General features: G+C 41.9%; 1 protein-coding gene across 1 annotated transcript; it reads right to left on the bottom strand.

The window, feature by feature from the left end:
• lzts3b (leucine zipper, putative tumor suppressor family member 3b) lies at window positions 1-12,676 on the bottom strand. Its single transcript, XM_039620849.1, has 9 exons — window positions 12,506-12,676; window positions 9,054-9,638; window positions 8,689-8,954; window positions 7,250-7,720; window positions 6,990-7,157; window positions 6,309-6,437; window positions 5,584-5,775; window positions 4,228-4,458; window positions 1-3,051 (listed from the first exon to the last, which is right to left on the bottom strand). The coding sequence occupies exons 2-9, from the start codon at window positions 9,520-9,522 to the stop codon at window positions 1,963-1,965; spliced, it is 3,015 nt and encodes a 1,004-aa protein (XP_039476783.1). The 5' UTR covers window positions 9,523-9,638; window positions 12,506-12,676; the 3' UTR covers window positions 1-1,962.
• Between the last annotated feature and the right edge of the window lie 643 nt (window positions 12,677-13,319).

The raw sequence follows: 13,319 nt of genomic DNA, 5'->3' as shown, positions 1-13,319 counted from the left end.
TTTAACAAAGAGGTGGGTTTTAATCAAGCCAGAGCAGTACTAGTAACATAAATGCAAACAATAAATTGGAAATATGTATAAAATCGGTGGCATTTTGTTCTCTAAACAATGCAATACTGTAACTACATTTATCACCTACATCAAAAAGGAACATCATTTTTGGACAGGGTTGCTATGATTGCACCATCATGGTAGGCCGATAGGCTATCTACACAGTTAAAAAACAAACAAAAACCACATAAAGGAAAGCTCAAATGGCACATATTTTTTTCTCTGTCAGTTCACCATAATATAATAACAGTAATAAAGATGATAATACTATATAATACCTTAGAGATAAGTTAATATTCTTGAGCAACATCTTTGTATGCTGGCATAAACAACACATATAAAAGCCATGATATTCACATCTGAGTCTACTGTACATCATAACTTGTGTGTAGGACACTACATAGTGCAGTTAGCCTCAATTCTCCCTTTAAAGAGGCAGACTCTCCACTCGTCTGGTTTTTTTCCCACTTCCTTATCCCCTGCTTTATCGAAACGAAATATACAGAAGAAAGTAAGACTTTCCAGCATATACACACCCCCTCAGTTTGAAATGTAAGTCTCACAAGCTTTGATGTACATGTTACTGTAGAGAAAATCCCCCTTTGCTTATATTATATCTTCACTTGCTCTATTGCCACTAGTCCCTCTATCCTCAATCTCATAAGCTGAAGCTTTTCATATGTTTACACACATGCACGCACTCGCTCGCACACGCTCTCGCTTTCTCTCGTACACAAAAATGTACAATCTATAACTATTATAAGTATTTCTTTCTAGATTATCATACATTCTATAAAATTTTTTAACTTTGGGGATAAGTACTGCTTTGACAGATGTCTTGGCTGTGAATGACACAATTATCATAATAACCAAATTCAAATTGTGTGCTTCCATTCACATCATCTGCTAGCGGAGCGGTGAAAGCTCTCCAGTGACCCCTGGTGTTCATTTTTAGTCACCGCAGGAATACTGGAGTGAAGGTGAACCACGTTCTCCTGTGTCCTGAAACCTGTTCTGCCTTCATTTGGGGCTGATTATCTGCTAAACATATCTATTTAAATTCAATTTGTAGAAAATATAAACTCTGTTGGTCTTAATAATGTGTTTAAATGGGCCATGTGTGTTGGACCCTGTGCATGAAATGACTCGAAATAAACTGAATCAGTCTGCGAGACCGCTGACGTCACTAACTGCTGGGATTACAAATTAAATAGTCCAGCCATATGTAACACTTCTGTTTGACTGGTTTGCTGATAATTAAGGTCGTGATTAAAGCGCTGAAATCATCACACTTGATTTCCCCCCCCCCCCACCACTAACTGTTCCCAGCATACTCATGCTGGAAAGACTGGAGTAAGGCGCTCTCTGGCCAAAAATGTTAACATCACACACTCTGACCACTAATTCTACTTTTACATAACCAGTGACACAGACTTACAATGAATAAATACCACATTATATTCCTGTTGATCGTTTCTGACAATATCCCTGATTGTCTTGGTCCTTTTCTAGCATGGGCATTAAATGACTCATGTTTTAGCGCTGTAATCTAAACACCGTCATTTAATATTTTGTTTTGCTGCCATCCGTTAGCGTGGCACACTTTTCATGAACACTGATTATGTTGGATGCTGCAATTAGCAACTAGTGATAGAAAGGCTGCTTAGGAGCTTGAAAATCTCATTGATAATGATAAGTGTTGTTAAGTTCCTTTGTTCTTGTTGCATTTTAACAGTCGGCTCCTGTTGCTGCTTTGTGTCTATGGTTGCTTTGAAAAGTATGTCAGACTGTACTGGTTTATTCTATTGTAGACTGAATTGGTTTTCTACTGTATGCTGAAGTGGCTTTGTGTGAGAGGCCTTGGTCACTGTGAATGGTGTGAAATGGAGAATTTCCTCCATGGAGGTGTCTCTATATCTCAGTTGACTCGATCCTCTCCAGGCGTGAGGGTCCTGCCCAGGGAGGCGCAAGCTGGTGGAGGGAAGGAGGGCCCTTTTGGTCTTCACAAGGTGGAGAGAGGGTGAGGGCGATAGGGCCAGAGAGAGACGGCAGAGGCTGAGGAGACAGAGGTGAGAGAGCTGGTGGCGGTGGAGGTGGAGAATTAGAGGAGGTGGGGGAAGTAGTGGTGATAGTGGTAACAGTGGTGGTGGTTGTGGTTGTGGTTTGTTTAGCTCCCAGCTGGCTCATACGTTTTTCCAAGGCCTGGTTCTTCTGCAGTGTTTCCACATAGCTGAGCTGCAGCTGTGCCTGGTATTTCAAAACCCGCTCCTTCTCGTCCTGCCAGGTGTGGCGCTCCTGGTCAAAGTTGAGGGCCTGACGTTCCCGTTGCTGTCGCTCCAGCCGTAACGCAGCCTGCAACTGCTCTAGCTGCCTGCGCAGCTCGCCCGCTTCATCCCAGTGACCTTCCTGGACCCTCTGTGGCTGATGACCGTCCTGGCAGAGTTGGGACTCGTGACGTAGCTGGGCCTCTTGACGCATTTGAGCCTCATGGCGAAGTTGGGCCTCCTGACGGAGCTGCGCTTCTTGACGCAGCTGCGCTTCTTGGCGTAGTTGGACCTCTTGACGGATCTGGGCTTCATGACGCAGGTGAGCCTCTTGGCGCAGCTGTGCCTCCTGGCGGAGCTGAGCCTCTGGTCGGATTTGGGCATCCTGACGCATCTGAAGGTCCTGCGGAACGTGCGCGTCTTGCCGTTGCTGCACGTCACGCCACTGAGCTTCTTCGCGCTGTTGCCTCTCTTGTCTCTGAGCTTCCTGCCTTTGGGCTTTGGCTTCATCACTCTGAAGGCTTAGCAGGGTGTCAGACGTGGGGGTGAGGGAGTTTGTTGAGGGCTCAGTTGGGTTTCGTGGGCAGTGGACACCTCCCCATGGAGGCAGCAGCCCTGCAGCAGCTAAGTTAGGGCTCACAACAACTTCTGCCCCTCTGCTCACTTCACTCAGAGCCCGTTTTAAACTTAGCACCTCTGCTTCAAATACACCCAGCTTCTCTCTAAGGATGGTCACCTGCAGAAAGGAAAAGGTGACAGCTATTATAGGAAACCCTATTTTAACTCAATCTATGTGTGCTCTAGCATAGGACATATGTATATGTTTCATTTCAAAAGAATGTAAACACACCTCCTTAACTCAAAAATAACCAAGGTACACAGACATTTTACTGTATGTGTGTAAGCTGATTACGAGCTCATTCAGCACAAAAGGAAAAAAAATGTTGCAGCTGTTATATATAATGTTGCCCAATCCCCAATTTGTCCTAGTCTCCTTGCCAAGTTTTTGAAATCCCTCCAAAGGATTTTGAGGATTAAACACACAACAATCTAGATTTAGTGGTAAACATCCCAATCCTGCAATCTCACTTGTTGTAAATTATTTCCCGACTGCTTCGGAGTGCGAGCGGCACTGTGTTGCACTTTTTGTGGACCCTGAAGCAGCCAGCTGTCGCCACCAAATGCAAAATCTGGGCTTCGATAGTCTTATTTTTCAAACTGCACCAAACAAGTGGGCCATGGGTCATGACATAATGTTTTATTATTATTTTACAGTAACATAGAAAGCACATGCTGGCATCACATAATGATGGCAGTAAATGTAAAGAATGTGAAGTATGTTATCAAAGGCCTGGATAATGATCTTTAGGTCTGTAATTATGACATTTTGCTTCTTTATGTTTATATTTATATAGAGAATTCAATGCATATTGATTAAAATGAACACTTAAATTCATCTTGTAAATATATTTAGCCACATGGACTAACTTTCATCTGTAGTTTGATATCTTGTCTGAGATTAAGTGAGTCTTGATTCAAGGATCTTGAATCTTGATTATATTTATGTGCATAAAATTGAAAAAGAAACTATTCTGAATATTCATCTGTGCTGTTTGGTATCTGTTCATTCAGAGCTTCAGCAGGTACACTGAACCAGTGCTGGACTCATTAATTCAATTACAAACCCTTACACACATATTGCAATTAATATATTAAATATGACAGTGGTGAATTTTTTATACAGGGGAAGCTAAGGCATATTTTATGAGACCAATTCAGTTTAATCAGCTACTTTTATTTTTTATGCAATATATTAATTAGTGATTGATTTATATAAAGTATTCATCAGATTTTCCTGTTCTGTTGTTTGTAATCCTCATTGTTTAGTCCTCAGGTGTGACTGAAAACCTACCTCAGACAGAGTCCTCCTCAGCTCTCCCTCACACTTCTCCAGCTCCACACTCTTGCTGCTGTAGGAGTCCTTCAGGCCCAGCATGACCTCCTCCCGTTCCCTCAGCTGGGCGTTGAGCTCCTTTAGCTGGCCTCTCAGGGCCACCATCTCTCCAGCTCGCTGGGTCACTTCAGCCTGACTTTCCCTCAGCTGCTGCTTCAGCAAGGAGATCTCTCCTGCTTTCTGGCACACCTGCCACAGGAAGGTTAGATAGTGAGAGGTATTTTGTAAATTTGCTCCCTATCTCATTTCATACAGACAGATTGCATACATGCATACAGATGTAACCCAGATTTTTTGTAAACTAATGAAATTTAACGTCGTGGTTTTTGGATGTAGTCTTGCTAACCAGCAAATATAAACAGAACTTAAAACACCTCTGCATCAGCACTTGCAGTGCAAAATAGCATGGCCAAAAATACTGAAACCTTGAACCTAACAGAGTGTATTGCACCCTTTTGAGATTAACTGTCCAATCAAACGCTTTCTGTGGCACTTAATGGGCGTTTCATACTTACTACCTGATGGTTTGACTGTCTGAGAAAACTGCTCTGAAGTTCAGCCGTACCGTCTAAAAAACTGTAACTTTACACTGTTTCCATAAATGTGTTAAGATCAAGACTCATACCAGGTGTCTGGAGAGCAGCACTGTTTGATGAAGCCATGATCTGTGATTGACAACTCTGATTTCGTGTTCATCGAAGACACCTCATTACACATCTTATAAATCAGCATAGTGGGGACTTTTACAGCTAATGTGACTTAATCCAAGGACCTTCATTTTGTCTTAGCTGTCCTTTTAAATTATTGAGACTGGTCAAAATGCCTTTTGGTAAACTTTCACTGATAAAAATGTTGTATTCAGGCTGCGATGTGCCTTTATCTTGGTGCTCAGTTACTATTATATGAAGGTTTCCTTGGTTCTTTTGCAACAGGTTGAACCATCCTTCATTTCAGTCTGGGGACAAATTATTTGTGACCTTCATACATTGAACATATTTGGCAACAGTTTTCTTTCTTATCACCTCACCAAGTAGTTTTTTAAAAATAATTTAATAAGGCAAAAATTCTATCTAGATCACTTAAGTAGATTTTCACAGAATAAGCAATAATTCCTCTTTTTAAATCAAACACGAGGCATCAACATATGCTTTTCCTTCAGAAAAAAAGTCTTATTGTTTAAATGAAAAATCACAACCTGTTTGACCACTTTTAAAATGACACAGCAAAGTTAACTTTACACACACGTGCACATATTCTGAGTGCTCATCAAGATTTGACCCAATCCCAACAACTCGACATGTCCTCACATCTCACCTCCCATTTGGTTTCCTCCAGGCGAGGCAAGATGTCAGCCTGCTCCTTCCTGTAATCCAAACATTTTCTCTCCAGCTCCTCTCTCTGGGCCAACAGAGCCGCCATCTCCTCCTGGAGCCTCCTTTTGTCCTGGGACAGACGGGTTATCTGGGCCTGCAGGGCAGTCTGGGAACGCTGAGCACGACGGGTAACCTGCAGATGAAAATGCAAGCTTTGAACATATCTACATGTGGAAGACCCAATGTATGATTAGACAAGTTAATAACATACGCTGAAACATTAAGCTATGAAAGTTTAGAACATACATAGTATTTAAATGCTTTTTATAATATACTGCATTTTAGCTATATTTTCTTATTTTTCGAGTGCCATATTAACCATATTAAAAGCTTACATCTACTTCACATGTAGCTTTTCTAAAAGTTTTTAAACTGTAATAAAAATGCTTTTATATCCATCACTTGAACCTATCCTAATACATTTTCATATAATGCAATTTTTTTAGTCTTACTAATTTGACAGAGATATACATGTCATAAATACTTACATATTGATTTAAAAATAAAATATTATTCTGAATTGGACTAATTAAAAAAAATGTCATGTTAGCGCAACTAACTTTGAATTTCTCTAATAAACTTTCCATCATTTTTGTTTGGAGTAAAGAAAACAAAGTGCAAATGCACCTTAACATTATTTTGCATTAAAGTTTGCAATGAAGTCACCTGCTGCAGACGTGAGGCATAGTTTTGTCTCAGCTCATCCATCTGTCGCTCCCAGACGCGTTGCTTCTCCTCAAACACCTGAATGATCGCTGCCTCACTTTGGTCGAGGTTTCTGCGCATATGCTGCACCTGATGGAAGGAAAGCAAAGGGAGTCAGGCCACAAAGTAGCCACTTAAATGGAATAACAAGAATCAGCAGCTAAAAGAGCAGCTCGAGATATAGACTCAGTGGAAACTCTATCAGACTGTATGAAGGCACTAAACTTTATATGTGTGGAACCTAGTATTCCTAGTATTTCATTGTTGCATCAATTATATCACATTATTTATAGGGTAAATAATAATAATAATTATTATTAACAGTTTGGAAATGATAAAGTTTAGTTTCATCCAAATACAATGGGCCAATCTAAGTCACATTTGATTAAAGCAAAGGAATAATCTCACGTTTTTTCTTTATGTTTTTAATTACAATGTTCTGTGAACAAAAATTTAAATGTCATTAATCTCAAATGTACTGGTGTGGCAGCCAAACATTTTGGAAACAGATCTGAGAACGTAAATCAAAACAAACAAAAAATAAATCAATAGATAAAATTAAAAAAATCATGAACTCCTGTCTGAGGTGAGATGGCCCTTTAAATGCTAACATGTGTCAGATATTTTTGAGCGGGCTCTGACCTCTTGCTCTTTCTCCCACAAGCGATCCTCGAGGTCCTGAATGATGTCATCCGAGGAGGGAGAGGGGCGTAGAGGTGCTGGAGCATCACTCAGGTGGCTCAGCCTCTGATAGGACGAAGAGCTCTTTCCAGAGGAGGACCGGCCGCTGTCTGAGGCGCTGATCCCATTCTGAAGGTGAGAAACACATCACGGTACATCAAATATGATAAGAGCAGGGTCCATTAAGTCTTAGACAAAGCAAGCGTGGATGATGGCTGCACCTGGTAGCCAGGCTTCTCCAGCTTCTCTAGGCCTGCAGCGGCTCCAACCATGCCCAATCTGTTGATGTGGCTGGTAGAAGCACTGAGGGGCCCCAGGACTGCTGGGGGTCCACAACCAGACCCTGAGCCCGTGTAGGTGGGCAGACTGGTCAGGGAGTTTCTCCCTGAATCGGACATGCCTCCCTGAACCACTTCATTACCAGTTCCCCCTCCATCACTTCTGCTAACCCTCACTGGGCTGTCCTGATCAAGGAGCAGGGCTTCTGGGACCTCTCCTGACTCTCCTCCTCCTCCATCCCTGCCTCTCCTGCCTACTCTGCCCTCGCTGAACCCTTCACTCCTTCCCTCATTCTTTCCCTCATTTCCAGCCCCTCCTGCCTGGCCTACCAGATTCTGCATGGAGTGGAAGCTCTTGGGCACCACTGGCTTGAATGCAGAAGGACGCACAAGGCCTGAGTTGTTCTGCATTGCCTGTGAAAAACAAGAAGAGGGACAGAAGAATGACAGTCAAAAAAATGTGAGCTATATGAGCTACAGTTTACAGACAAAAGTAAAACAAAATACAAATTTCAGCAATAAAATGATGATATTATGTATTTGAATGCTGCACCTGATATTATGTAAAGTATTATATTTGAAACCACTTAAGACAAGAGTTTTGAATTTATTTCTTCCTACTAACACTCATTTTCCACGTGGCATGCATTAAATTCCTCAAGTATATGTTTTTGATGGTTACTATAACTGTCTATTTTTACGGATCTCCATCCATCCATCTTCTTCCGCTTATCCGGGGCCAGGTCATGGGGGCAGCAGCCTAAGCAGATCTCATGAAAAACACGAGATCATTTTACAGAGCTCATGCTTTTTAAAAGTTATTGCTTGTGAAAGCTAATATACAACTTCAATAATCTTTGACATCCAAATAAAGTTGCCATCTTTTAAAAAACTTGCTTTGTGTTAGTAGCTCTCCACAAAAACCTCAGCAAGGAAACAGTTTGTGGAAAGATGGTGCTTTATTCTGAAGATTTTAGAAAACAGCATAGCAAAGATGAACTGTTTACACACTGTCTACACTGTTTCTTAATAAAATAATGAAATTGAAAAAATAGGAATTATTTCATTTTGAGGCAGAATGTTTTTCAGTAGTTTGAGTTAAGACATACATGGAAAAAACTAAATCTAATGTTTAATATTCTAAATATAAGAGTGTCATATAAATCAGTGGTGTTTAAAACTTTTGCCTCAGAGTGATTCATTGCAATAATTTGCAGTTGGCTAACAATTTAAAGCTGTGTGAAATGCACAAATGTTCTGGGGGGAAAAGCTCCAGAAGAGTCACTAAAATAAATATAATTTCCAGTTCTTGCTAACTTGTGACCCAATAAATTTGTTTTGAAACCCTCTCTGAAGGTGCTGACCTGCTGTGTGTGAAGTACCTGTTCCAGTTTTCCTGACACAGGCATGATCTTGGGCGGGTTGTGGTTTGGAGGGTTGTGGTTATGGCTGGCTGGATTGTTCTCGCTGTCGGCTCTGGCGGCTGCCATCTCTCTGTGCTGGTGTTGGCTCATCCCAACACTGCTCTTCTCACTGGCCCCTCGACCCACAATGTTCCCACAAACATCTAAACCTGCAGCCTGCATCTCCCTCTCTCGCTCTCTTTCCATCCTCTCGTTCTCCAGCCTCTCTCTTTCTCGCTCCCTCTCCCTCTCTCTCTCGCGCTCTCTCTCCCTTTCTATCTTCTCCCTTTCGATCCTCTCTCGTTCCCTCTCTCTGGCTCGCTCCCTCTCACGTTCCCTCTCACGTTCCAGCCTCTCCCTCTCCACTCTTTCCCGCTCCCTCTCCCGGTTCCTCTCCCTTTCTCGTTCCCTCTCTAACCTCTCCCGGTCCCAGTCTCGGTCCCGGTCCCTGTCTCTCCCCCTCTCACGCTGCCTCTCCCACTCCCTCCTGCCTGCTCCGTTGCCACAGTCCAACTGGTTGTTGTTGGATGGGGCTGTCATGGTGCATTCAGTGTTGGTGGAGGAGGCTGTTTCGGTGGGCCGGTCAGTCCCGGTACAGGTCCCAGTCCCGATACTAACACTCCCTCGTTCATCGCTAGAGGCCGTCCCGTCTGATATAGTTGCTGGGGGGCGTGGCAGCCGCTCTGCGCTGCAGCTGCGATCAGCAGGGCAACGGCGAGAGAGAGGAGGTGCTCGGGGCAGGGTGGTCCTCGTGCCCACAGACTTCATGGCAAACTCCTGCTCTCCTGCCACCCCACTGCCAACACTGCCCATAGTGGGGGTCAAAGGTCAGGATTAGAGGTTAGGAGTCAGGATTGGGGAGGGTCACAGATACATTTGGAAGTAGTGTGGGTCATCACAACCTAATGCAGGTAGTGGGGGCACACACACTAGAGGAACACAGAAAAACGAAAGGAGTTATACAATATTGTAATTGCATAATGACTAGTTATACAATAACAACTGCAGAAGAGATTCCAGCCCACATACAGGGGCAGCGTGGTCCTCCCACCATGATAAAAATGAAAAGGGTCAGATAGATAAGTCTGGACAACTGTGTGCATAGTGAGGGAAAAAATAAAACATAAAAATAAGACTTTTTCTCCAGCTTGATGATGAAATCACAACACTAATCTCTGTAAACATGTTCTAAGTAAAAGTGACAATTCTCAAACTAATTTCAGACTTTTTTGTTTATGTTCACAAGTTATGGGATATAGTGTGAACAGGTCACTTAAACCAGTCCAATACAAAATACGGACTATGCAGATTTTGTGTCCATTAGCATCACTGAGCTGGAGGATGAGGGTATGTGTTTATTCTTTGTTTGTTTTATATGCTTGTTTGTTTTCCCTTTTTCTATGGTCACAAATCCAGGAATACAGTGCAAAAACCCCCCAGCCCTGCAACAATCACAGCGTCTTTTTTTGAGGAAAGCTCACAATTATTCTTTTTTGTTTGCTTTGCATCAGATAGAGTCAGTTTCATTCCCTGATTTTTTTTCCCTTTGCTTCCTCCTCAGACATCACTCCTACACAATGTATAAAAATAATGGAACAATATTGCAACATAAAACAACATCTCACTCAACCCATTAAAAAAAACTATAAAAGAAGTTGACTTGCACATGTGATGATGTTTGTGGTCTATTATACTTTCCTGTCAGACCTCTTTCTAAGCAACTGTGATAGGAATCAAACATCAGGAATCACAGAAATCCAGACTGAGTGGGTTTAGGGTGGAGCTGTGTAGAAATACTGTAAACACTAATCACAAATATAGATGGTAACCACTGCATTGTATAGAAGGTTATTTTCTATTGTGGACATCTGAGAAAAATCACAGCATCCAAACTGGACTTATATGGAATTCATTGAGTATAAAGCTAATGATGCTATGCTCATTTTTGGAGCATGTAAATAGGAAAAGGACCTGTTGAGAACATTGAGAACATCTGTAGTGTGTCACAAACCAACACAAATATCACCAGTGACCAAAAAATATCACGGAGCTTTGTCAACGTATCTCCAACATCTTTATATTGGAATCTCAACATCAAAACTGCTGCAAAAATGTTCTTATTGCAGGACTGTGTAAACTTTGCACAAAGTGTATTCCTGTTAATGTGGCCAGTTTATTAGGTACATCCAGTTAAAGCAGTCGGATATCAGCTCTGGACTAACTTTGCATCATTGTAGACGATGTAGTTTTTAATTCTGCGGACATACATTACTATACTTAAGCCTGGTTTATCCACCGGGCAAACAGGGCAACACCTCAGGCAGTTGAATATTTGATTAACAGAAAATTTATTTGCAATCATCCACCAATAATACATCTTAAATACTCCAAGGTAAATGTGTTTTTTTTTTCTTTTTTGCATGTTATGCAGTTAGGAGTCCAGTCTATCAGAGAGGCCTGTAAATACCCTTCCCATTTACTGTAGTCACAGTCAGTTGCGTTTGTTTCCATGGAAAACATGCATAAACAAATTTGCGTTTAACCAAATAGTCACACTCAGACAGTTTACTGGTATTCTGGCTGGTTTCTAAGACTCAACAAGGACCCACAGCTCATGTTTCTCTCACAGCCTCCCAGCAGGTGTATCTGCTTCCGGCTATGTAGATAGTGTTTCTACTATTTCTACAATATAAGAAGGGTGATGGTGTACAATTGAGCAGCAACACAAACTATAATGAAATGACCATAAAGTGGAATTGACATGTCTCTAAAACAGTTTTAAGAAAAGCACATATATGAAAGATGTTATTTGAAGTGACCTGAACTGCACTGCAATGATTGTGGTTTCTATTCATTTTATGAGTCCCTTTCGGTAAAAGAAGACTACATGTTACAAACATCTCTCAGTGGAAACCCTAATGCTAAACATAACAACATTACCATCTGAGTCCAGCCTGGGACCATTGGTGAGTGCCACTTGAATCTCTTTGTGGCCTGTTAGCAGTTTATTTATTTTGTCTAGTAAAGGCCAAGAATAAAATTCAACAACCCTGAAAACAAAACAAACAAACAAAAAAGCCTTAAAACAAGCCACAAAACTGAACCAACATCTACAACTGAATCTAAGAAAGCAGAATATATCACAAAACATATATAACAGAGTGCATTCATTTTTAGCTTGGTTTTCCAAATAAACAGGGAACTCTGAGGAGCATATACTCGAGAGAAGGATAAGAACACAGAAGCCTTGATATGCCCCATATAAGCATGTTTATATGTGTATAATCTGCAGCCACCCACTACTCTGAATCGCAAAGTAGGATTTAGGATATTTTTACACCAACCAAAATCATACAGTAGATAGATAGATAGATAGATAGATAGATAGATAGATAGATAGATAGATAGATAGATAGATAGATAGATAGATAGATAGATAGATAAGGGCGCAGTTAAGCAATGCACCTCCCTTTCTCAGGCCATTTACTAGAGGTTTACTTCCACTTGGGTGAATAGTAGTAGTAGTAAAATACACTGCCTATCTATCTGCTGCTCTGCCTCATTCCCCTCCCCTCACGACTCCCTCTCTCCGTTTTCTCTGCATCCCTGGGCGGCAAGGGCGGCTTTAGCAGCATCCGCATCAAGCCCTGAATCGACTGCGCTCCCAAACAATTACTTGCTAGGCCTGTGCCAAAACACAAGCGCACGACCCTCGCTGGCTGGGAAAAATGAATCGAGATTAAAATGCAGATCGTCATTGACATTGACGACGTATCATGCAGTGGCTTTGATTTACCGATTGTAGCATCCTGGCGGTCCATCATCAAAGGCTACTCACTATTTTGCAGCTTGGCGGTTTTGTAAGATGGCAGCCCCAACAAACAATATTGTCAAAAGACAGAGACGTCAGTCCTGGTCGGTCGGGCTCTGAATTATTCCGCGTTGATGCCGTGGCTCGGTAATATTAAGGATGCTGTCTTCGACCGCTGTCAGCGTCGGATGCTGATGATGGAGTCGGTCGGTTGATACGCGCATCAGCTGAGAGACACACACCCACCTTTGGTCCCGCCCCTCCGGCTGCATGATACAAACGCCCCCTTTTGGCACTCATCCAGTGCTCTCCCCCGGGAAAAACCTATAGAGGTATTATATGCTGGACAGTTCCTCGGATGGATGGATGGATGGATGGATGGTAAATGTCAGCTTAATCTTCATAATAATAACGCATATGGAACAAAGGACACGTGATTTTTTTTGGCAATGCAACATACTCAACACTGACACATCTTTCACCATATATATATGTTACATATATAAGAAGCTGCCCTGTAGCCTGATGATGAAGAACAAAAGGATCTGCTTCTTTTTGCTCTGTTTTGGTATCTACCAGTGTCTGAATCAAATATCTGATTCTCCAGCTTTTCCTTCTCTATGATCTCCAGCCAGTCACTATTTTTGTCTGTCTGCCATGGGATGCAGTGTATTAGATTGTGAGGAAACAGAGCAGTGAGCTGTAAATCAAAAGCAGTGATGATTACTGTGGAAAATGTGCCTAGAACAAAATAGAACCACAGATTTTAGATAAGAGTCATCTAAAATAATTGCCCTTT

Source organism: Oreochromis aureus, linkage group 12 (genome assembly GCF_013358895.1).
Source record: "Oreochromis aureus strain Israel breed Guangdong linkage group 12, ZZ_aureus, whole genome shotgun sequence".
Taxonomy (NCBI): Eukaryota; Metazoa; Chordata; class Actinopteri; order Cichliformes; family Cichlidae; genus Oreochromis; species Oreochromis aureus.
This window is presented reverse-complemented; position numbering and strand designations above follow the sequence as displayed.

Coding starts and splice junctions, on each gene's coding strand:
- lzts3b (XM_039620849.1), bottom strand. CDS start 9,522: ATGGGCAGTGTTGGCAGTGGGGTGGCAGGAGAGCAGGAGTTTGCCATG. Junction 7,158..7,249: donor TGGAGAAGCCTGGCTACCAG/GTGCAGCCATCA, acceptor TCTCACCTTCAG/AATGGGATCAGCGCCTCAGA. Junction 4,459..5,583: donor TGGAGGAAACCAAATGGGAG/GTGAGATGTGAG, acceptor TTCCTGTGGCAG/GTGTGCCAGAAAGCAGGAGA.